The sequence below is a fragment of the Mustela nigripes genome, chromosome 5, assembly GCF_022355385.1.
Source record: "Mustela nigripes isolate SB6536 chromosome 5, MUSNIG.SB6536, whole genome shotgun sequence".
Lineage (NCBI taxonomy): Eukaryota > Metazoa > Chordata > Mammalia > Carnivora > Mustelidae > Mustela > Mustela nigripes.
Genome location: NC_081561.1, coordinates 65,297,789 through 65,323,946, shown reverse-complemented (window position 1 = coordinate 65,323,946; position 26,158 = coordinate 65,297,789). Strand labels below are relative to the sequence as shown.

Here is a 26,158-nt window from a genome sequence, read left to right as displayed (position 1 = left end):
GTAGAGTTTTCCGAGGACTTGTTTCAGAAGTGGTGAGGAGGAAAGTATATTCATAAGATGGAGAAGTATTCAGAAGTTAAAATGAAAAACTTAAATACCTGTGTGTCATCATGGATATATGCTGAACTAACATTGAGGAAGAGCTAGTGATAGTATGAAACATGCAGTATGATACCATTTATGTAAATTTACTTCTCATTTTCTTTTTAGAGGGGCAGGTAGGGGCAGAGAGAAAGGAGAGAGAGAATCTCAAGCAGGCTCCCCGCTCAGTGCAGAATCTGATATGGAGCTTGATCTCATGACCATGAGATCATGACCTGAGCTGAAACCAAGAATCAGACACTTAACCGACTGAGCCACCCAGGGACCCCCCCAGTATTTATGTAAATTTTTAAAACCAGTATTATATACTGCATGGATAATGTAAGTAAATACATGATTTAAAAGGAGGCCTTCCAAATCCATGGTAATGGTTGGAGCAGAACAGCACTAGGACAGGGAACACTTTACCAGTAGTACTTTTTAAAAAGGTATACACACACACACACACACGGCAAATACAACAAATATTAAAATTAGTTAATTCTAGGTGGTGAGAATGTAGGTACTTGTCATGTTTTCTATGTTTTGTTTTAAATATTTTTAAAAAATAATGTAGTTACTTTTAAATTTTAAAAAGCCAATTATGGGACGCCTGGGTGGCTCAGTTGGTAAGCCACTGCCTTCAGCTTTGGTCGTGATCCCAGGATTCTGGGATCCTTGCTCAGTGGGGAGCCCGCTTCTCACTCTGCCTCTGCTTGCCACTCTGTCTGCTTGTGCTTGCTCTCTCTGATCAGTCATTCAATCAGTAAATAACTTTTAAAAAATAAAAAACTTTAATAAAAAGCCAATTATGACAATTATAGAAAATAGTATTTCCTTCTCAATTCTACCACTTGGATATTACTACTGCTAAACTTATGGTGCATCTCTATTTGACTTCTTGGGGATAAATGGATAAAAGAGCTAAAAAAAGAATAACAAATTTTAATTATTATATACAGATAGTATATTAAACATACTATTTTATAAACTCAGATTTTTCACTCCTCCCCCTCACTTTGTAAGAAACAGATCTACTTCATCTCTTCTTAAAGGACATCTTGGTGGTTAACACTGTTGTCAGAGAAGACTGTAGTGACTATTATATACATATCTTTAAAAATCCATTACTTTTAGAATTTTTGCATTGTAACATTCATATACCATAAAACTTCATTTTAACCATTTTTAAGTTTACAGTTCAGTAATGTTAAGTATATTCATATTGTTGTTGTGCAACCAATCTCCAGAACTCTCTTCACCTTGGAAAATGGAAATTTGATACTTATCAAATAACAGCTGCCCATTTCCTCCTCCTCCCAGTCTTTGGCAACCACCATTCTACCATCTGTCTCTGAGTTTGACTATTCTATGTACCTCATATACATGGAACCCTACAGTATTTGTCTTTTCCTGACTGGCTGATTTCACTTAACATAACATAACACAACATCCACGTTGAAGCATATGACAGAATTCCCTTCCTTCTTAATGCTGAATAATATTCTACCGTATGTGTATACCACATTTCGTTTATCCATTCACTCATCAGTCACACTTGGGCTGCTTCCCTATTACACACCTTTTAAAAACTTTTAATTTTGATACAATTTCATATTTCCTTTGTGTAGAGTCATCATTTGTTTACATTCTCCATTTATTTTATCATTCTGTGTAAGTATGTATTGGGACACACACATGCACACATTTTTTTTGAACCATCTGAGGATAAACTGGAGAGACATTGTGCCTTTTTATCCTTAACATCAATGTGAGGATATCATTGTTCCTGAGGAACAATGATGTACTCTTATATAAACGTCATTATCAAAATCAGGAAATCTAATATTGATACTGTTTTATCATGTAATCTATAGCCTATATTCATATTTCATCCATTTCAGTAATACTTTTTAATCCATAGTCTATAGTCACATTTCATCAGTTCTTTCAGTAATACACTTCATAGCAAATTTTTCCCCTGGATCAGAGTCCAATTCATTGAATTTAGTTTTTATGTCTCTTTTTGCCTCCTTTAGTCTGGAATTGTCCCTCAGCCTATTTTTGTTTGTTTTTCTTGACTTTGAAATTAGTGAGGAACACAGTCAGTTATTTTGTAGAATATCCCTCCATTTGTATTTTTCTGATGCTTTTTCATAATTAGAATAGAATTGTGCATTTTTGATAGAGATCTCACAAAAGTGATTGCTGTATCTTCGGTGCATCCTATCCAGAGGTATGTGATTAAGGTGGTGTCCCCAAATCTCTCTACTATAAAATTACTGTTTCCTTTCTAATTAATAAGGAATTTTTGGGGAGATGCTTTGAGACTATATAAATATCTTGTTCCTCCAAAATTTCACCCACTAGTTTCACCCATTGATTTTTATTAACCATAGTATTTCTTCTATATTTATTAGTTTCCTTCCTTCTATAATAAAGAGCTTTCCCTTGTCCATTTTTAATTACATCAGTAGGAACCCATGAATTTCAATTTCATTCAATAAGTTTTTGTTTTCCTTAAAACAATTTTCTTAGAGTGGATTTGCGGGATTGAAAAGTATGCACATTTCAAATAATATATGGACTGAGGATATCATACTTAGGGCCAGTTTGAGGTTGGGGAAAGTACACTCATTTAAACCTTTGGCATGTTTTTTGAGCTGCTTTTTTAGAAACGTAGGGAGTACTTGGGGGAAAAAAAAAGTAAGAAATTTTTGTCGTTACTGTTTTCAGCTAAAAAAAATATCTGCAGGAAAGGGAGAGACAAAGAAGGGTTTATCTTTCAGTGCCAATCAGGACAACTTTCTGAGTGACGAACCAGAGTTTTAGGGTGTTCAGTTTTAGGCTGAACCAGAGTTTTGGAGTAGATGAATGACAATACATAACTTATATCAAGTGACAAAGCCTATATGGGAAAGTTATGGATTAGCATCCGTAGTGGCAGGTGCATTTCTCCCAGAACACTGTGATTTCTTCTCTGTACCTCACTTTCCTCATATATAGAATGAAGATCATTGGTTTTGTAACTGCTTTTACTGTATCTTACAATAAAAAGTACATTTTATGTTGTATTCCAGTATACACATATGGACATGTATAATACATACGTGTGTATGTGTGTGTGTGTGTGTGTGTGTAAGTCGAAAGTTTTATAAAGTGGAATGCCTGGGGGGCTCAGTCGGTTAAGCGTCTGTCTGCCTTTGACTCAGGTCTCGGAGGACTGGGATCAAGCCCTGCATTGGGCTCTCCTCCACTAGGCGGGGAGTCTGCTTCTCCCTCTCCCTTTGCCCCTCCCCACCATTTGTGCTCTGTCTCACTCAAATAAATAAATAAAATCTTAAAAGTTTTATAAAGCAAAATTTAACCTTACTATCTGCAGTGCACTCTATTTCTATTCTGTTTCTTTAAAATGCTGGTGGTACCTTTGAAATTGTTTTTAGATTGAAAACCTTGTAGTAGATTATTTCTAAAAGCTTTTCAGCTCCAAAATCACATGAGTATATTCTATGAAATTATTTTACAATGACAAGGTGAAAAATGCAGATTTTGGGGGGCAAAGTCTGTTATGAGAGTAGTCACAAGGAACGGTTTCCCTTGTATAGATAGTTGTAGTCGATTCAAAAAACACCAATCCAATAGAAATCTGGTCCAGAGTCTTTAGTCTGTCTCTCCAGTTACAATCACTGCGAGTCTAAGCCAGTTTAGCTCCCCGACTTCCCGCATTAAACTGAGCCTTTTCTTTACTTTTGCATCCATAGCAGTATACTACCAATAACCTTTGAACAATGTGAGTATTGGGGTGCCATCCCACCACAGTCAAAATTTTGCATGTAATTTTTGATTCCTCCCATTATTGACTGAAGTCTTAACCAGTAACATAAACGGTTGATTAACACATACTTTGTCATTTGTGTTATATAGTGTATTCTTATGATAAAGTAAGCAAAGGAATAGAAAATGTTATTAATGGGTGCCTGGGTGTTCAGTGGGTTAAGGCCTCTGCCTTCGGCTCAGGTCATGATCCCAGGGTCTTGGGATCGAGCCCCTCGTCGGGCTCTCTGCTCAGAAGGGAGCCTGCTTCCCTTCCTCTCTCTCTCTGCCTGCCTCTCTGCCTACTTGAGATCTCTGTCTGTCAAATAAATAAAATCTTAAAAAAAAAAGTTATTAAAATCATAAGGAGGAGAAAATACATCGACTATACTGTCCTATATTTATGGAAAACCGTCTTTGTGCATGTGGGCCTGTGCAGTTGAAACTCATGTTATTCAAGGGTCAACTGTAGTTATTACATCTGTTGCATTTATTTCGTCCCATGACTTAAATGTTTAATGGAAGAGATTAAAAAATAACAACAACAAACTTATTGCTGGATTTGCATTTGATTGAAAGTAAGGCCAATGCTCTTAGTTTTTAAAAGATTTGTGGAGAAACATTGTTATCTATGCAAATAAGTTAATAACTGTAATGTTTTCTCCATCTGAGATGAATAAAATGGAAACCAAGTTTCATCCTTTAGCTATCTTGCAGAAGAATTTGATCTCCTGAACTGGAGCCACAGTTTACTCTTTGAGTAGGCATGCCAGCGTCTCTGATGCCTCAGCAAGAACTTGGCTATAGAGAATGTAATTTTCCTTGTCACTCTCAGTTTTAGTTTTTAGGAAAAGAGATGAATGGAGTTTAACATCGATCAAATTGATAAGCACGATATTAAAAGAGAAATTGGGAGTGTGCTGCAGTCTTCCTTGACAGGTTAGCTTTTCCCCTTGAGTTTGCTCTATAGTGTTACTTGCACAGAGAGCCAAGTGAAATGGTAAATCACTTTCATGAAATGGGAGCTTTGGGGCTGGTTGTGGTGGGGAAATGCTTTTGCTCTTGGTAGAGTACATTCGAAGATGCAAAAGTAATTATTCTTTTCAGAGCATATCTTTTTAGGTTTGTATGATTTGTGCTGAGACAATTGAAGTGTAAACTGCAAAGGAAATTGTTGTACTGCTTTGGCAATGCTGTAACTTGGCCTCCTAAGCATCCTCTGTTCATTTTTGTTAGTCCAGTACTTTTCAGCATCTTGCAGTCTTAGATCTATTACTTAGACTTGGCATGGCTTGCCTTAAAACCTGTTCAGTTCTATTTAGTTCATATTTCGTCTGTATGCATTCTTTGCCCTGAATGGTAAAATGGACCAAAACAAACAAACAAACAAATCTAAAACTGTGGTCCACTCCTAACAGAAATTCTAATGTAATTCCTGTAGTTTTATTCCCAGTACTCACACATTTTCTAGTGAACTTCTTCTCTTTTAGTTTTATTAGTAGCCTACACATAAATATAGAGTCATAAATATGTATTATTTACAAGTGGTTATCTTAATGAAATACCCACATAAAGTGAGATTGCGAGATTTAGTTTTCTTTATAGCTGCTGCTTTTTAAAAAATGGCAGTTTAGTAAAAAATACAGAGTAAAGTAAGCTTTTCTTTTTTAATGAAGGAATCAGGACAAAGGGAGTATTTAGATTGATTAGTAAGATGAAGACAAGGAATTTGTACAGATTCATACCATTAACATCCATACAACTGTTAAAGACAGAGTGCAGATTGAGATCTGAGCTTCCTAGGAGTCAGAGCAGAAATGGAAATGTGTACAGTTCAAAGGTCACCATCCTGTGAGCTCTAAAGTGGATCATGAGAACAGTAGTGAACATTTTTCTGAATAGCAGCCCTTCAAAAAATACCATGTTTTACACAATTCTTTCTTATAGCATCCCTCGTAAGAAGCCAAGGGTATTGCCTCTGAAAGGGGGAGTACCAGCAGTGACAGTTAAAATATATCTTGTTTTCCTTTTTCTCATTGGTCAGAATTAATGGTAAACACAGTCTTTCACACTAATGGAAGATCTAAGCCCAGTTTATTGCCTCAATTAGAAGAACTTATAAAAGGTTTGATTTTCAAGGACTCTTGTTGGGGTACCTGTAAGAGTAAGGAGCAGTTAGAGTCCTATCTATATTATAGAGAATCATCACTTAATTTGTTTAGTAGTAATATAACCTATCACTTCATCCTTTGCCTATATTAATGCTGTTAAATGTTTGAAAAATAATTTTAGAATAAGCTGTTCCTCTTCCTCATCCCATTCAAAACGTATTTCCCCACACTTGCAAGTGAATAAAAAACCTGTTCCCAAATGAAAAATATATTTAATTATCTTTTTGGTTTTTTAAAATAAGATTTATTTTTTAAAAATAAGATTTATTTATTTATTTATTTGACAGAGAGATACAGAACACAAGTAGGCAGAGCAGCAGGCAGAGGGAGAGGGAGAAGCAGGCTCTCCATCAAGCAGAGAGCCCGATGTGGAGCCCGATCCCAAGACCCTGGGATCATGACCCGAGCCAAAGGCAGCCGCTCAACCGACAGAGCCACCCAGGCACCCCTCACCTATCTTTTTTAAAAAAATATTTTACTTACTTATTTGAGAGAGAAAGCACATGGGTGGGGTGAGGGGCAGAGGGAGAAGCAGATTATTTCCCCAGCAAGCAGGGAGCCTGACGTGGGGCTCAAGTCCAAGACTCCCATATCATGACCTGAGCTGAAGGTAAGATACCCAGCCAACTGAGCCACCCAGGGACCCTCATATTTCACCTGTCTTAAATGAATTTTGGAGAAAATCAGACTGGATTATTTCGTTAGTATGAGGCAGTTGGTTCCTAAGAAAGACTTTCTAATAATTTTTTTTTTTCTGTTTGATAGGGAGCTGTAAATATTTCAGTTCACTGACTTAGTAGCCTTTGCCCCTTTGAAAATCAGGAAGTGAACCTGAGTTGGAAAAAGTATAATAAACATAACATGAATTTGTTAACTTAAAACACACAAAACTTTGAATTAGGACCACACCATCTTGTATTTCATAAAGGGTTTTAATTTGCCTGGAAATCACAGTTTTTTCAGGTAAGACTTTATTTTCAGGAAACCAGTATCCACGTGTTACTGTTTTACTGTGATTCATAATCTCAGATTTTCATTAGGCAACACTAGAATTTAATACTGCCTGGGAGAAAGTTTACATTATTTCCCTGGCCCACACTGTCCAGTAACCAGCAGCAGGGAAAATCAGAGTTAGGACTAGTATACTGATCTGTTATAAAATCAGTGGTAATGGTTATTATGTTTGAGACCTGACTTTTTCCAAACCCAGTCTGATTTATTTCAGGCCATTTTGGCTTGTACTTTTCAGAACATAGTATGTATGCTCCATTTACTGAGGGCAATAATGGGTCTTATGCATACACAATAATGCATATAATTTCAGAAGATTAACCCAGAATTAAATGCAAAATTTTCTGGGCACACGTATTATAAACTCTGTATTATCATTTCTTTGTATTTACTGCTCCTTCTGGTAGGAGGATTGTACTTCCCTGTCCTCATCATCAGGCTTGGCCAATGTGATACCTTTTAACAAATAAAATGTGAATTAAAAAGTTCATATGTCTCTTGTGAACAGAAATTTTGTCAGGTTGTAGTTGCATCTCTCTCTTCTCTCTGCCAGAAGACCAGAACGGTTCTGGTTAGAGCCACTATTTCATTCTGGATTCCTGGAATGATGACACAATTTGAACAAAACCAACAAGCTATTTTTGATGTCAAGTCTCTAGATTTTAGGGTCATTTGTTACCACAGCCTTAATTAGCCTAAAGTGACTCACCATAAAAGAACTCCATGTTAAGAATTTCTGTTGTAGGTGAATGTTTTTACATTCATTTGTTACTCATTTAAAAATTTATTCAACACCTTTTTTTTTTTTAAGATTTTATTTATTTATTTGACATACAGAGATCACAAGTAGGCAGAGAGGCAGGCAGAGAGAGAGAGAGGAGGGAACAGGCTCCCCGCTGAGCAGAGAGCTCAACGCGAGACTCGATCTCAGGACCCTGGGATCACGACCTGAGCCAAAGGCAGAGGCTTTAACCCACTGAGCCACCCAGGTGCCCTAAACACCTTTTTAATGAAGGATCAGATGAGGAAATAAGTATGGACTTTCTCATGGACACAGCTTCTAAGTAGCTTAGCCAGAGTTCAAACACAGGTCTATCAGATTATGTTATATCTCTTGTATCTCTTGTACTTTCCCGTTTGTCTTTAGATCGATTTAGCGTGTATTGAATGAATCATTTCTTTGTATGTGGAATTAATACATGTGGAATTAATAATGCAGCTTGTAAAAGCTTTATATAATAAATATTTGTCTCTTTTTAAAGCAGAAGTCTTAAACTGTTGACTTGCAGGGCACAGATATGTTGTATTTGAAGGTTTTTATTTTTGTTTTTATGTTTGAAATCACATGCCCTTAGGTGAGGCTTATATTTGCCAATTAGCCACAATAACCACACCACTCCTTATTGGTTTAGGCCAGTTGACTTTGTACATTTATAACCACTGGGTCTCTGAAAACTTCTTTGTAACCCCTAAGATTGATGTATTTTATTGTACATTGGCAGTGAAACTGAGGTATTAGGTATAATTCCTCCTGGTTGCTTATTGGCATCAGACAAGTTATTTTTCATTGCTGGTCTCACATTAGCAAATTCTTAAATTGTGTGTAAGGAGGCAGAAAGGAATAATAAAAATTATAGTTAATTTGAGACTTCAGATGTGCCATGCATTGCTCAAAGACTTTAACATGTATTATCTAACATAATCTACATAGTAGCCTTATGAAGTAGACACAGTTACTATTTTCATTTTATAGAAGGAAACTGAAGCAAGAGAACTTAAGTGACTTGACCTTGGGCTGAGCCAGAAGGCACCTGGGTGGATCAGTCAGTTGAGTGTTCCACAGGTGATTTTGGTTCAGGTCATGATCTCATGAGATGGGGCCCCTAATCATGTTGGGCTCTACAGTCAATGGGGAGTTTGCTTGGGGTTCTCTCCCTCCCTCTTTCTGTCCCCCAACTTGTGCGCGTCCAAGCGTGCACTCTTTCAAATAAATATATTTTTTTAAAAAGAGACTGAGCCAGGATTTGAACTCAGTCTGATTCCACACTCCTAAACACCATACTGTGAAGGGGGATATAGATAGCTTCATGAGCACTTTTCTTTTGAGTGGAGAAATCTCTCAGATCTTTCACTCATAGCTTTTATGTAAAGGACAAGATTTTTCTTATATTCTACAGCTTTTTCACAAGCCATAGTGTTCTTCAGAAAGAATATTTATTCTTTCTGCTAGTAGACAGATGACTCTGAACCATACAAACATCATCCATTCTTTTGCTACGTTGTGTTCATTGGATAAAAATTAGTCAGTTAGTCCTGATCTTTAGATCATGTGAAAATCATGATCTTTTCTGAGCATCCCCTGATACATTTTAATAGGTATAGTGAGAAAATATTTAGTAATCCTATCACTTCATCCTTTAAAAAGTGTGTGTGTGTGTGTGTGTGTGTGTGTGTTTTAATAGTTTAAAAAGTGTGTAGTCTGTTTCTCTTTGGGAAAGAGATTGACATTCTTAAAATATACCATAGTGCATTGTTTGAAAAATAATTATTCATACTGAACATTCTTCATATCTTATCTTAAGGGAAAGTGTTTCTCAAAAGTTACTACCACCACCTTGGTGGAATTTCCTGAAGCAAATGAAGTGGTCAGGTTGGTACTAGGGTTGAAATGCAGGAGGTTGGTGGTATGGGACCTGGTATGAGATGGTGAGCCTGCGGACTGAGTGGAAATGAAGTATCAGGGTAGGACTAGCTCAGTAAAGGTAAAAGGTGCTCTCCTGGATGGAGGGAGGCAAGGACTAGAGAACCAAGTTCTAGGGGTATCAGTGGCTCGAGCGTGAACACTGCTCCCCTCCCACTTTGCAAAAAGGAGCATGCCAGTGGGAAGTGTTTTGTTTGTCTTTTCTCCTCTTCTGCATGGTGAAATGAAGGATTGGTATTATGAAAACTGTGGGTAAAATTATAAAAGCAGTAAGGAATCTTTAAAAAAGGGGTAACCTGACTTTTTTGGTAATTTATTCCCAATTTATTCTCTTAATTTTTTTTTAATTTGATTGAGAGAGCTGAGAGAGCACAAGCTGGGGAAGGGAGTGTGGACAGAGCGAGAGGGAGAAACAGACTGCCCTGAGCAGGGAGCCTGTTGTAGAACTGAGATCATGACCTGAACTGAAGGCAGACACTTAACTGAGACACCCAAATGCGTCTCCCCCACCCCCAAAATGCTTTTCTAATTTCTTCCAGTATTGTTGAGTCTCACAGACATTTGAAACCTTAGGACTGAGCTGAGAAAAAATCTGGACTCCACCCTCTCCAGCAGTTATGCTCATTCCACATATTGCTATTGGAATGATTCATGAATGACAGTAGGAACTTAGGAACTACTGGCCTGAGGAGAGGTTTTTTTTTTTTTTAAAGATTTTATTTATTTATTTAACAGACAGAGATCACAAGTAGGCAGAGAGGCAAGCAGACAGAGAGGGGGAGCAGAGAACCCGATGCAGGGCTCGATCCCAGAACTCTGGGATCATGACCTGAGCTGAAGGCAGAGGTTTTAACCCACTGAGCCACCCAGGCACCCCACTGAGGAGAGGTCTTTAACTGGAATCAAAGATCAGCTATAAACAGATAGATCACAGGTTTTTGTTTTGTTTTTAGGTTCTGATTTGCCAATTTTATTTTGTCAGCTTTTCTTAATATTTCCATGATTTGCCTGGCCCTATCAGTACTTTGATGGTTGAGATGTATGTGTAGGATGCATATATATGCACACATATTGTCCAGTGCTCACTTTGTTGGAAGTAGATCAATGTCACAATATTTAGAAAACTCCTCCCAGTGTTTTCGGTTTTTAAAAAAACTGACACATTTTGTGGTTAGACCGAAATGAAATAAATATGTCTCTGGTGCATGTTATTGAAGTACTAATGGATTTTTAGATATTTTCTATAATGTTAACATGTTAATTTATGCCCTGTAAATGAATAGAAGACACTATTACTGGGAAAACTGTAGAGTCTGTACAATAAATGCTGTATAAGAAGCAACCTTCTTCCAAATGACTTTTTTGCTAGTTCACACTTCTGAGCAGTAGGCTCTATAGGCGTGAAGAATCTAGGGACTGTATAATTTGTGATAAACCAGATTATAAAATAAGCTTAATTACTGATAAGAGTTTTGTTTGTGAGCTTTGTTAACTTCATGTATTCTCTTGTTGACTATTTTTGCAAGAAGAATTTGAAGACATACTTTTGGGAGCCAGTGCAATGTTATTTCTATACTCAAATAAAGGCTTACAGCTCTGTGGTCTTGGTCTAAGCAAATACGACTTGAGAGACCTTATGAGTCCAATCAGAACTAGTTACCTGTGGTGAGTAGTAAGGAGAAGAATTTTATATATGTAGTGATAATTCATAAAATTTAAATATCTGCTTACTGAAAGGGTATTTAATATTTTTGCTGTAAATAGAAATGTTTACTTTCCATAAATATATTTTATAGCAATTTGAAGTACATTAAGGTCTGGGAGAACTAATATTTTTAAACTTTGTATGTTTACCAGATCAAATAAGTTAATACTCAACAAATCTATCTTGTGTATTATGTGGCAGACATAATATTTTTTTGCTAGGGGCTAGGGTATACAGTGAATAAGATATGCATTATTTTTCATCCAACAAATGAGTATTGAGTGCCTCTGTGGATATACTCTTAAGGGCTTCCCTGAGGAAATAGTGCTTATGTTAAGGTTCAGGGGTGAGTGGGAGTTACCAAGCAGATAGCAAAATAAAGAAAAATGGTCACATCCCATGAGTAGGGTACTCCAGGTTGAGAAAAAGCATGAGGATGTTTGAAAAACAAAAAGGACCCCAGAATGGTTGAAGTAGGAGGAGGGAGAGGAGAAGCAGTTGGCTTAAGATGAGACTGAAGAGATAGCCAGAAACCAGTTCTTAAAGAGACTTCTTTCCTTCTTTCCTTCCTTTCAAGATTTTATTTATTCATTTGAGAGAGAGAGAGCAAAAGTAGGGGGAGAGACAGATGGAGAGGGAGAAGCAGACCCTCCACTGAGCAGGGAGCCCAATGTGGGACTCGATTTGAGGACCCTGGGAGCATGACCGGAGCCAAAGGCAGATGCTTAACTGACTGAGTCACCCAGGCATCCCTTCTAACTTCAAAACCGTGTTTATGATTTTGGATCTGATTATAAAGGCAGTGGGAGGCCATTCATGTTAAGGGAGGAAAATGACCTTATCAGAATCTGGTGTTTACAACATCACTCTGATTCTCTCAGTTTGCTTAGTGGTGAATGTGTTAGAGAGGACCAATAGCAGATAGGATTTGAAGAAATCAGATACTGTTGAAGGAAACTGACAGATGATGACTTAAGATTAGTGTGGTAGGGTTCCAGAGGTATTTGGAGTCATAAATAACTAAATGTGGTGATGTTTTGAGATACAGAATTAAGATCAGGAGAATGTAGAGGCTGAGATGATTCCCAGGCTCCCACAGTCTTCTGGCTTCAGCTTCCAGGAGAATGTTGGTGCCATCCCCTGAGATGGGAAAGAAGGCCAGAAGACAGGGTCTACTTTAATTTCTAAGATGTACCTCAAAGTGGAGAGATTCATGGGGCACATAGGATTGGGGTCACTTACCATCAATAGGATATATGGGGTGGGTGGGGATGTATAATGTATATATTTTAAACTTGTCTGAAAATACCAATTATTATCTTTTTTTTTTTTTTTTTTGACAGAGAGAGATCACAAGTAGGCAGAGAGGCAGGCAGAGAGAGAGAGGAGGAAGCAGGCTCCCTGCTGAGCAGAGAGCCTGATGTGGGACTCGATCCCAGGACCCCGAGATCATGACCTGAGCCGAAGGCAGCGGCTTAACCCACTGAGCCACCCAGGCGCCCTACCAATTATTATCAAAGCAATATCAGTCAGTCTTTCTGAGGTTACTGAAGACTGTCTTGAGTTTTTAAGAGAAGGAATCATTATGAGAATGTAGGTGAGAATATGGTAAAGTTTTTTGTTGTTATTTTCTAAGAAGTTAAAGAGATTACTCATGAAAGGAAGTTTAAATGAACCTAGCCATATTGAGTAGATCACAGTTTTCCCCATAAGGTAGGTTCCAAAGAGACAGCATTTTAAGGTGGGTTGTTTTTTTTTTTTTTTAAATAGTAATCAGTCCTTAGTTCTTGGTAATTTTTGTTCAGACCAGTTTGTTTTTGCTGAGGCTTTTAACCCAGGTTAACATCCAACTAGTAGAATTTTTATTAAGATTTTAATCAGAAAGCTAAAACTGTTTTATAAATTGGCTGACTACTGCTAATGGCTTGTAGCTTTTAAAAATAAGGTGTCTAAGGGTTATGATTGGGGTGGGGGTAGGAACGTGCAGCTTTGAAAACTTGGAAATGTACTTGTTAATGGAGGCTCTAGCCTATTTAGGATATCACTTGGGGGAAGGGATGAAGAGGAGGTAAAAGAAACCCTGTTCTTTTAAAGGAGGCCTTCATACAATGCCTTACATGAACTCAACTTATAATCAGATCAAGTTTTTATTTGCAGCATTTCCATTTTACTTTAATTGGCTGTTTGAGACACAGCATTTATTTATTTATTTATTTATTTATTTATTTATTTATTTATAAAGATTTTATTTATTTATTTGACAGAGAGAGAGATCACAAGTAGGCAGAGAGGCAGTCAGAGAGAGAGAGGAGGAAGCAGGCTCCCTGCTGAGCAGAGAGCCCGATGCGGGACTTGATCCCAGGACCCTGAGATCATTACCTGAGCCGAAGGCAGTGGCTTAACCCACTGAGCCACCCAGGTGCCCCTAGACACAGCATTTAATGGTGTGAAATGCTAAAATAAAACTTCCAGTGGGACATGGCGTTGTAATCTGTGATGTATCGTCAGGTGGAATTGGTGACTAGAATGGGAATGTGGGAACTGGAAACGTAACCCCTGCAGCTTGGAAGTTGTTGCATTTTGATAAGCTGAGCGGTGCTTGCTTCAGTGATGCATGCTGTAGTGGGCAGAGTGTGGACATTAGAGTTATGCAAGCCTGGGTCTCAAAACCCTAGCTTCAGCACTTGGTTGCCATGCTCCACTGTCTGCTGAAGTGTGGGGTTGACATCTGCTGATTTTGTTTTGAGGATTAAATGGGAAATGAACATAATGCCTCTGGCAGAGTGACTTGCTCATAGTAGGCACTTAAATCTTAGTTCCTCTTTCACCTCCAGTTTTATTTTCTTTATACCCAGCTTTAGTGTCTATAATAATGATGTAGAAGCCTTATTAGTGGCCATATAAACTTAGTGAGTTAGAGCAAATGCAGTTCACTTTCTCATTTTTACTAATTAATTATGAAAATAGAAATTCACAGGTATTGAGCATTTCATCTTTTGGAAATGCTAATCCAGGTGATGCTAAGTGTGTCCTTGAAGGCACACAAGATAGTTTGACAGAGGTTTAAAATGACAGTGGGTAAATAATTTTAAACATAATCCAGTGATGGGCTTTCTACAGGAAAATGTTTGGCCACTTATTCGTTCAGTTAACATTTATTGAGCAACATTTTTATATGGGGGAGACTTGACAAGTGGTAATTTGATTCTTACATGCCATAGTAGGTGTTGTGCTGTGGAAAATCACAGGGTATTGTGCCAAGAGAATAAGACAGTATGACCAAATGCTTTAAAAATGTTCATTGGTGGGGCGCCTGGGTGGCTCAGTGGGTTAAGCTGCTGCCTTTGGCTCAGGTCGTGATCTCTGAGTCCTGGGATCGAGCCCCGCATCGAGCTCTCTGCTAGCAGGGAGCCTGCTTCCTCCTCTTTCTCTGCCTGCCTCTCTGCCTGCTTGTGATCTCCGTCTGTCAAATAAATAAATAAAATCTTTAAAAAAAAAAAGTTCATTGGTGACATCTGGGTGGCTCAGTCAGTTAAGCGTCTGCCTTCAGCTCATGTCCTAATCCCAGGGTCCTGGGATTGAGTTGCGCATTGGGTTCCTTGCTCAGTGGGGAGCTTGCTTCTCCCTCTGCCTGCCACTCTCCCTGCTTGTGTGCTGTCCCCTCCCTGATGAGCAGGGAGCCTGATGTGGGACTCGATCCCAGGACCCTGGGAATCATTACCTGAGCCGAAGGTAGATGCTCAACCAACTGAGCCACCCAGGTGTCCTTGAAGAGGGTTTTGGAAAAGGAATTTATTGTCAAAGAAGGTAAGTTAAGTGAAACCCTTTCCAAATCAGTTTTGTCTATTCTCTGCCTTGAAGAAATCATTACCAAAGACATAGTTATTGTCACATTCTAGAAGTGGGGTGGGAGTTAAATGAGCTAAGCATCTTGCCAAACCTGTGTAGTACATCTGAGAGATAGAAGTTGGGGTATATACAAACCAAAGGTAAGTTGTTGTTTTTTTTTTTAATCTTTTATTTTTCATAAACATATATTTTTATCCCCAGGGGTACAGGTCTGTGAATCACCTTTTTACACATTTCACAGCACTCACCATAGCACATACTCTCCCCAATGTCCACAACCCTACCCCCCTTCTCCCAACCCCCCCTCCCCCCAGCAACCCTCAGTTTGTTTTGTGAGATTAAGAGTCACTTAAGGTTTGTCTCCCTCCCAATCCCATCTTGTTTCATTTATTCTTCTCCTACCCCCTTAACCCCCCATGTTGCATCTCCACTTCCTCATATCAGGAGATCATATGATAGTTGTCTTTCTCTGCTTGACTTATTTCACTGAGCATGATACCCTCTAGTTCCATCCACGTCATTGCAAATGGCAAGATTTCATTTCTTTTGATGGCTGCATAGTATTCCACTATATATATATCTCACATCTTCTTTATCCATTCATCTGTTGATGGACATCTAGGTTCTTTCCATAGTTTGGCTATTGTGGACATTGCTGCTATAAACATTCGGGTGCACGTGCCCCTTCGGATCACTATGTTTGTATCTTTAGGGTAAATACCAGTAGTGCAATTGCTGAGTCCTAGGGTAGCTCTCTTTTCAACATTTTGAGGAACCTCCAAGCTCTTTTCCAGAGTGGCTGCACCAGCTTGCATTCCCACCAAGAGTGTAGGAGGGTTCCCCTTTCTCCACATCCTTGCCAGCATCTGTCATTTCCTGACTTGTTGATTTTAGCCATTCTGACTGGTGTGAGGTGGTCTCTCATCGTGGTTTTGATTTGTATTTCCCTGGTGCCGAGTGATATGGAGCACGTTTTCATGTGTCTGTTGGCTATCTGGATGTCTTCTTTGCAGAAATCTCTATTCATATCCTCTGCCCATTTCTTGGTTGGATTATTTGTTCTTTGGGTGTTGAGTTTGCTAAGTTCTTTGTTGATTTTGGACACTAGCCCTTTATCTGATATGTCCTTTGCAAATATCTTCTCCCATTCTGTCAGTTGTCTTTTGGTTTTGTTGACTGTTTCCTTTGCCGTACAAAAGCTTTTGATCTTGATAAAATCCCAATAGTTCATTTTTGCCCTTGCTTCCGTTGCCTTTGGTGATGTTCCTAGAAAGATGTGGCTGCAGCTGAGGTCGAAGAGGTTGCTGCCTGTGTTCTCCTCAAGGATTTTGATGGATTCCTTTCTCACATTAAGGTCTTTCATCCATTTTGAGTCTATTTTTGTATGTGGTGTAAGGAAATGGTCCAATTTCATTTTTCTGCATGTGGCTGTCCAATTTTCCCAACACCATTTATTGAAGAGGCTGTCTTTTTTCCATTGGACATTCTTTCCTGCTTTGTCGAAGATGAGTTGACCATAGAGTTGAGGGTCTATTTCTGGGCTCTCTATTCTGTTCCATTGATCTATGTGTCTGTTTTTGTGCCAGTACCATGCTGTCTTGAGGATGACAGCTTTGTAATAGAGCTTGAAGTCCGGAATTGTGATGCCACCAACGTTGGCTTTCTTTTTCAATATTCCTTTGGCTATTTGAGTTCCTTTCTGGTTCCATATAAATTTTAGGATTGTTTGTTCCATTTCTTTGAAAAAGATGGATGGTACTTTGATAGGAATTGCATTAAATGTGTAAATTGCTTTAGGTAGCATAGACATTTTCACAATATTTATTCTTCCAATCCAGGAGCATGAAACATTTTTCCATTTCTTTGTGTCTTCCTCAATTTCTTTTATGAGTACTTTATAGTTTTCTGAGTATAAATTCTTTGCCTCTTTGGTTAGGCTTATTCCTAGGTATCTTATGGTTTTGGGTGCAATTGTAAATGAGATTGACTCTTTAATTTCTCTTTCTTCTGTCTTGTTGTTGGTTTAGAGAAATGCAACTGATTTCTGTGCATTGATTTTATATCCTGACACTTTACTGAATTCCTGTACAAGTTTTAGCAGTTTTGGAGTGGAGTCTTTTGGGTTTTCCACATCCAAAGGTAAGTTTTGAGTAATGACTAGATAAGGGGTAGTCCCAGTGAGACTCTCAGGTCAGTGGGCTTGTCCGCAGAGCAGGACGAGGTGGGTTTTCAATGCTCTTAGTGTTTTTGAGGTACACTTTATAGTAAGATTGACTTGTGAGAAAAACCATTCTGAAAACAATGGAGAAAAATCTGGTGAGTTGAGTGTGTGGGGCAGCTAGCCGCAGGGACTTCACTGGTCATTTTGGCTCTGCTGGTACCATTAGGTCATTTTCTCTGCCTTGTGGAAACATCCCATTTCTAGATACTTACTTAAGTTTCCAAGAATACCTTTTGTTGAGAAACTATTTTTCCCAATAGTTGATAATGAGTTAAGCTGCCAAGATGGCTTTTCTTAACTTTTGCACAGTGATCCCATTAATAAAATTCAAAGGTTTTTACTCAGGTTTTACAAATAACTGTTTTGGAAGACTTATTTACATTTATTTACCAGGTGTACACCTTTGGATAGACAATTAACTCTCCCAATTTACAGAAATAAATAATTCCTATTTTTTTCTTACAGAGGTTGATAAGCTTGGAGATTTCTAATTTTCCCATTTATATGAGAACTGTACAGCAAGTGGAACAAGACTTTACTGTGGCTGCATCAAATGAAGTGACTATTTTTGCCCCTTTCCCTTACTGCTTTCCAAAGGAGAGTGATGAGAAGCATTCTCTCTGCCTTTTTTGTTCACTTTTTACATGTGATGTAAATCTCCTCCCCTGACCTTGGAAAACTTCTGGGACTTTGTGTTATTTTTCTTCTTTTTTCTTTTCCTTTTCCTTTCTTTTTGTTGTTGTTGGTGGTGGTGTTTTTCCTTTTTTTTCCTCCCTTGTGTCTTTTCATCTTTTTTTTCTTTTTCTGTTTTCTTTCTTTTTCTTGAGTTGTCAAGCAGTTGAATACCAAGTGATTCAGAAAGTGAGGAGCAAGAGAGTAGGAATTATGATGCAAATATGAGGGCAAAAAGGAGGAGATAATTTGTGGCCCTTTTCTGTTGACTAGGAAAATACCTTTCATTTTTTTTTTTTTTTAAAGATTTTATTTATTTATTTGACAGAGAGAGATCACAAGTAGACAGAGAGGCAGGCAGAGAGAGAGAGAGGAGGAAGCAGGCTCCCTGCTGAGCAGAGAGCCCGATGCGGGACTCGATCCCAGGACCCTGAGATCATGACCTGAGCCGAAGGCAGCGGCTTAACCCACTGAGCCACCCAGGCGCCCCAAAATACCTTTCATTTTTAATGGCTATTATTTGTTGAGTACCCATGGGCCGAATGAGTACATTATCTTATTTAATTCACATTATTGTTAGAGGTAGAAATAATTCCCTCCTTTTGTCTTAACAGACAAGGCCCCAAAAGATTAAATAGTCTGCTTTTAGCCATATGTCCAGTAAATAGCAAAGTTAGGGTTTAAATCCAGGTCCAACTTTGAAGCTTTTTGTAGTGTATAGGTTACTTAAGTTGGCCTAAGAGTTTAAAAACAAACAAACAAACAAACAAACAAAAAAACCAAACCACAACAAACTGTATTAGGATTAACTCCATGAATTTCTGGTGACTTGCATTAACTTTCTTGGCTCTTATTTTCTTTATCTGTAAGAGGAGAGGATTGAGCTGGATCTTTAAAATTAGTTCTGACTAAAAATTCTGTGATTCTTTATCACTTTATTGAATTCAAGCAGAGGAAAAATGTACAGAGCTTCTAGTTTTTGTGTGTGCAGCCAGTTTAGTTTGTAATGAATACTGTTAGTTTGATGATTTTTTTTCACTTGTTCATCCTGTGGAAGTGCAGAAAAGTAATCATGGGAGAATAGGTTAAAAGAGGGTACATTGTTCCAACTCAAGATTCACAAAAGAAAACAACTAAAAATACTTGAGCATGAAGGAGCATGGCAGGCATGGGCTGGAGATTGGGTGGGTGGGACCTTGTTATTGTCTGTAGACATTAATGTCATTTACCCGTAAGTATTATTGTGCCTGATTGAGTGAGTTTTGTGTGTCTGTCTCCAGGCATTGGGGATTGTGCTAGATGGTATCACGATGACTCAGTTGCAGTTCTTTTAGGGCCTCATAACATTTCCAGTTAAATGGTGGGGATGGTTATAGGAGGGATACAATGATATTGACATAAGAGAAGTAATGAGGTGACATGGTATAAAAAAGAAGTGTCATTTTTACATTATTATAGTACTTTTATTCCATTTATGTAGTACCATTTTCTCTAAATTTGCTGCACAAATAACATCGAGATAATAAGCCATTTTAAAATGTCAAAACACCAAAGAATGAGAAAGCTATGAGAAGTAAATACACAGAAAAGAAGCAGTAGATGCTTTAGATTGCTGATCAGCCCAAAAGTTACTGATTCTTTGGCTAAATCCATTGCATTCACCATTAGTTCTGTAAATTAGTGGGAGCTTGACATGGAGGCCTTTTCCTTGAGCCAAATTAGTGCTCACCATTTTACATCCTGTGGTTCTGATTGAAGAACATGGGTTTTGATGTCAAATGGACTTGCATTTAAATCCTGATCTTGCTACATAGTAACTAGCTGTTAACTTGGAACAGATGACCTAAACTTACTCAGCTTCAGCTTCTTCATCAGTGAAGTGGTATATGACTATATAATTACACTTCCCTCATTAGGATTATTTTGAGGATTGAAGTGAATGAGTATTACACATAAAACATTTAGTGCAGTGCCTGACACATGGTAAGTGACACATAAATAATAGCTCGGTATTTGTTAAAACAGTGATTCTGGGGGCACCTGGGTGGCTTCATCAGTTAAGCATCTGCCTTCAGCTCAGTTCATGATCCCAGGGTCATGGGATGGAACCCTCCATTAGGCTCCCCACTCAGCACGGAGTCTGACTTTCCCTCTCCCTCTGCCCCTCCCCTACTTGTGGTCTCTGTCTCTGAAATAAATAAATAAATAAAAACTTTTTTTTTTTTTAAACCCCCCCACACAGTGATTCTGATTAGGCGATAGAGCATAATAACACATTCTCTGATTTAGAAGGTAAGGCAATGTGGAGTTTTCAAATTTTACTTTGAATTGAAACAGTATAATCTGTACTTTATAGACTGGCATTAGACTTTTATATGAAACAGAGACTATATCTAATAATTTTAAGTTATATACCCACTGCCACCTTTAAGAAATGGAAAGATATAATTGAAGATCTCTGTTCTCCCTGCCTTTTGCCTCCAGTTTAACCATTGTCCTCAATTTGGTGTATCATTTCCACACATGTCATTATATTATAATTAAAGTATTATACTATATATATATCCTTCCATAGCTTTCCTCACTCAACATTGCATTTAAGATGTTTCTGTTATATATGTAGCATTCATTAATTTTAACTGCTATAGAACATTCCCTTACATGAATGAATTTTAATTTATTTTAATCTATCTTGTCAATGGACAATATTCCTGTGTACCTGTTACCTTCATATCCCCCTCTTCAACCTAAGAGACAATCACTATCCTGAATTGTTAAATATTTTTTTAATTGTTTAAACATACATATTCCTAAGTAGCATATTGAGTTTTGCCTCTTTTTAACGTTTATGTAAATATAATCTTACTATGTTTTTTAGTGACTTTTTTTTCAGTGTTACTGTTTTGAGATTCATTCATAGCAATTTCACAGTTTCATTTTCACAGTATATATTATTCCATTATATGAATATAGTACGATTTATGGACCTTGAGGTTGTTTCTGACTCTTTATTTTTATTTTTACTTTAAAAAAAAATATTTTACTTATTTATTTATTTGACACAGAGAGTGAGAGAGAGAGCACAATAGGCAGAGAGGCAGGCAGAGAGAGTGGGGGAAGCATGCTCCCCGCTGAGCAGAGAGCCTGATGGGGGCTCAATCCCAGGACCCTGAGATCATGACCTGAGCTGTAGGCAGAGGCTTAACGCACTGAGCCACCCAGGCGCCCCTGTTTCTGACTTTTTACTATTGCAAACAATATATAATTAACAATTTTGTCATGTGTGTTGAGATTCAGCCATATGACTAAGTGAAATGACTGAGGTATAGGTAATGTTACTTGCATCTTCATCTTTACTGGATAAGTAGTAATTCATTACCATTTATTTATTTTCTAATTTCTTATGTGACGCATGAACTTAAATTTTTAAAATACTTTTTAAGTTTCCAAAATTATATAGAATTCTTATCAATATTTAATTTACTTCCTCTGTGGTGAGCTTACTCTTTTTGTATTACTAATTCTTTGGCATCTGTTAAGACTTTTGCTTTTTTGTCTAGCTTTTTGTCAGTTTTTATAAATATTCCTCATGTTTGAAAATAATTTACTAACTTACTCTTGGGTATATGAGTGTAAACTTACTAATCTTCTCTAATTTTACTAATTATTTTGGCTGAGACAGGTATAGTAAAATCTTCCCATTATGATAGTAAATTTGTCAGTTTCCCATAAATCTTTTTTGCTTTATATATTTTGAGATGTTGTTATTAGGTACATACAAGTTTAAAATTGTTTTATCCTCCTGGTAAAGTATTTGTTTTTAGGTAGGGGTTTGTGTGTGTGATTTTTTTTTTTTTTCTTACTATCATATAATGATGCTCTTTTTTTTCCTCGAATAGTGCCTTTTGCCTCAGTCTCCATCTCCTCACACTACTGTAGCTATTACTGGCTTTTTCTTTTTTTTTTTTTTAAGATTTATTTATTTATTTGAGAGGGAGGGAGAGATATATGGGGAGTAGGGCAGAGGGAGAGAAGGATTCTCAAGCAGCCTCCCTGCTGAGAAGGGAGCCTCAAGTAGGGCTCAGTCACACAATTTTGAGATTGTAACTTGAACTGAAATCAAGAGTCAGACACTTAACTGAGCCAACCACATGCCTCAGTGTTACTGGCTTTTTAATCATGCATCTTTGCTGGTACTTTTAAAAAATAGACTTTAAAATTTTCTTTATCGTAATGTTCATGCTTTCAGTATGTTGCTTGTAAACTTATAAAATAGGACCTAGTTTATTCAATTTGAATGTTCTCTTTTAATTACTAAGTTTAGTCAGTTTACAATTATTACCATTACTAACATATTTGTACTTATTTCTACAGTCTTATTATGTGTTTTCCATTTATCCTGCTTTTTTCTGTGCTCTTTTTTTTCTTTCCTCTGTTGGTTTGAATAACTTCTTTATTCTTTTTTCCTTCTTCTGACTACCCCTAACATTTTACTTGTATTTGGCTTTGTAAAATCTTATGTTAACCTGGTTGGTTTATCTAAACATAGTGATTCGAAGGGACACATGCACCCCAATCTTCATTAGCAGCAGCAGGGTCCACAATATCCAAGATATGGAAAGGCCCAGATGTCCATTGACAGATGAATGGATAAAGAAGATGTGGTGTATATATACTATGGAATATTACTCAGCCATCCAAAAGAATGAAATCTTAACATTTGCAAAAACATGGATAGAACTGAGGTTATTATGCTAAGTGAAATAAGTCAGAGAAAGGCAAATATATGATTTCACTTGTATGTGTAATTTAAGAAGCAAAACAGATGAACATGGAGAATGGAAGGAAAAATAAGATGAAAACATAGAGGGAGACAAGCCATTAGAGACTCTTAACTCTAGGAAACAAACAGGATTGCTGAGGGGGATGGGTTAGTGAGGGGGGTGGGCTAACGGTGATGGGCATTAAGGAAGGCACTTGATGTAATGAGCACTGGGTTTTTTTGTGCAACTGATGACTTACTAAATTTTACCTCCAAAACTAATAATATACTATATGTTAATAAAATTTAATTTAAATAAAAAATTGGTATGTCTGCCATATTTCTGAACAATACAGGGACCATGGAAAACTTTTATTCCAGTTACCCTCCACCAGTGGAAAGTATGTATGGTATATGTTTTTAACCAGTATTTTACTTCCTTTTTTCATTCAGAGTAGTCTTTATTATTGCTCCTATTACATTGAATTTTTATTTTTATACTTTTTTGTTTTCTAATTCCCAAGGAAATTATGAATGCCCTCATTAAACTGGTTATTATCACTCTTTCTCTTCAGATTTTCAAAAGAAACAACCAGACGATGATTCTGCTCCAAGTACAAGTAACAGCCAATCAGATTTGTTTTCCGAAGAGACCACCAGTGACAACAACAATACCTCTATAACCACGCCAACTATTAGTCCCAGCCAGCAGCCGCTTCCGACAGAATTGAATGTAACTTCACCAAGTAAAGAGGAGTGTAAGTGCCTACATCTTTGCAGTGTTAGACAAAGCAGCCCAAGAATTGTATCATGAGCTTCTTAGTAATGCTTTGTCTCAGAAAAAAAAGATAGCAGTTTTTCTAAATCAAGATTAAGTGTTGATGTTTAGGCCCAAGTCAGCCAGTTAGGGAATAAATTTTAGCTATTCTGTAGAGCTTAAGGTCTTTTTAAAAGATAGCTTTTTTTGTTAACTGTCAAGGTGTGAGGTTTTCAACCAATCTAGGGCAGTGGTTCTCAGTCCTGGCTGCAAAATAGAAGATTAAAAAAGAAAAAACAAAACAATTACAGTCTTTGGCACTATTCTCTCATTCTAATTTTATTGACCTGGAGGGAGGCCCAGGGATTTTTCTTTTTAACTCTGTAGAGGATCCTAATCTACACTAATTGATGAGAACCACTGGTCTAGAGAACTTACTCCTGATTTAGGAACCTTGGATTGAAACCTTACCTTCTGTCGCTCTTTTGGGCCTTGTATGTTTTTAGGCAATTAATGAAGATAACAACACTGTGTACTTCATAGAACATTGGCTATTTGAAGAGAGGAGAAAATCATTTCTCTTATTCTTCTGTAGGTTCTCAGTTATAGAATGTTACTTTTATATATGTGATACGGAAGTCCATTGTCCACTTAACTTTTTTGCTGGTGTAGCAAACTTCTTTAGTGCACAACTATTACTAACTGTCTCTCGAAAATTTAGGCACATTTTGACATACCAGTTTTTGCCTTTTAAAAAGCTTTAAATTAACAAGTTGAAATTTGATGTTTCAGATTTTATTAACATCTAGAAATCCTTGGAATATGGTAGGTTGGAATGTTCTGCCTACTAACTTTGGAACGATTAGCAGAGGACAAATTATTTATCATAAATTTGTGAACTGGGTGACACTGAAGAAGGCCAGAGTCTGTGTCCTTAAAGAATTTACTCATTATCAGGGGACATTAAATATATTTGTTATAGTATGGCAGTGGTTCTCAACCAGGAATGATTTTTGTCCCCCACCCCCATGCTCCTAAGCATCCTACACTGCATAGGATAGCCCTCCACAACAAGGAATTATCCAGCCTAAAATGTCAGTAGTGCCAAGGTTGAGAAAACCCGATACATGGTTATATGAGCCCATTTTAATGATTCTTTTTTTTTTTTTTAAAGATTTTATTTATTTATTTGGCAGACAGAGATCACAAGTAGGCAGAGAGGCAGGCAGAGAGAAAGAGGAAGGAAGCAGGCTCCCTGCTAAGCAGGGAGCCCGATGCGGGGCTCCATCCCAGGACCCTTAGATCATGACCTGAGCCGAAGGCAGAGGCTTTAACCCACTGAGCCACCCAGGCACCCCATTATGATGATTCTTAAATAATAAAGACTGTGAGTGTTGAAGAAGGGTATTGGTTTACTGGAGAAAATTGTGCTGAAGACAGATACAAGGTGGTGAAAAGACATTCTAGAAGACAGAGTAGAATGAGCTTTAGAGGAAAGCTACATGGAGTTCTGCAGTGGCAAATGACCCCTTTAGGGCCTTTTATAGAGGACAAGGCTGGAAAGGCAGATGATAATCAAGTCAAGAGAGGTTTATGCTCAGCTAAGATATTTAGTCATGTTTTTGAACAAAGAAAGTAATATTATTACAGTTTGGAGAAGTAACCTGGCAGTAATGAAAATGGGAAGGATTATACTAGAATAACATTGTAGAGGAAAGATTTTTAAATTACTGTAGCCTATTGAACAGAGGCTCAGAAGAAGGTATAGAAATCATTTAAGATGAGGGAAGAAAAAAAGATTAAAATGGTAGTAGTATGGGGCACCTGGCTGGCTCAGTCATTATGTGTCTGCCTTCAGCTCAGGTCATGATCCAGAGTCCTAGGATCAAGGCCTGCATAGATCTGCCTGCTCAGCAGGAAGCCTGCTTCTCCCTTTCCCACTCCCCCTGCTTGTGTTCCCTCTTTTGCTTTCTCTCTCTCTGTCAACTAAGTAAATAAGTCTTAACCAAAAAGTAAATGGTGGTGGTAATGTTGGGGTAATAGGTTTTGTTTTGTTTTAAAACATCTATTTGGGATCATGTACTTAATGAGAAACAGATAAAAGATATGGTCCCTTGTCTCAGAAAAACACACACCATCCATTTATACCCAGTTTTGAATAAAATGTTTTTAAGTTCACTATGGCCTTTAGGTGAAGGACTCCTTGTTTAAGGGAAAGTTTGGAGCTGGTCAGGACCTCATCTGATTGGATTCGTATATACCAGCTTCAGGCCACAACAAACCAACCAGAGTAGCCTAGTTGTGTGTGAGACTGAGATAACAATAGCTATCATTTATTGAGCATGGTGTTTGTAAGACATTGTTCTGTATGTTTTGGACATTTTCTCTTAGATGTCTCAAGATAACCCAGTGCAA

General features: G+C 37.6%; 1 protein-coding gene across 1 annotated transcript in view; it reads left to right on the top strand.

Annotated features, from left to right (window-relative positions):
* ZFAND3 (zinc finger AN1-type containing 3) overlaps positions 1 to 26,158 on the top strand; it is a 335,812-nt gene that overhangs the window by 231,349 nt on the left and 78,305 nt on the right. Inside the window, exon 3 of the mRNA XM_059400549.1 lies at positions 23,562 to 23,744. Within this exon, the coding sequence (XP_059256532.1) occupies positions 23,562 to 23,744 (183 nt within the window). The remainder of the gene's footprint in view (positions 1 to 23,561; positions 23,745 to 26,158) is intronic.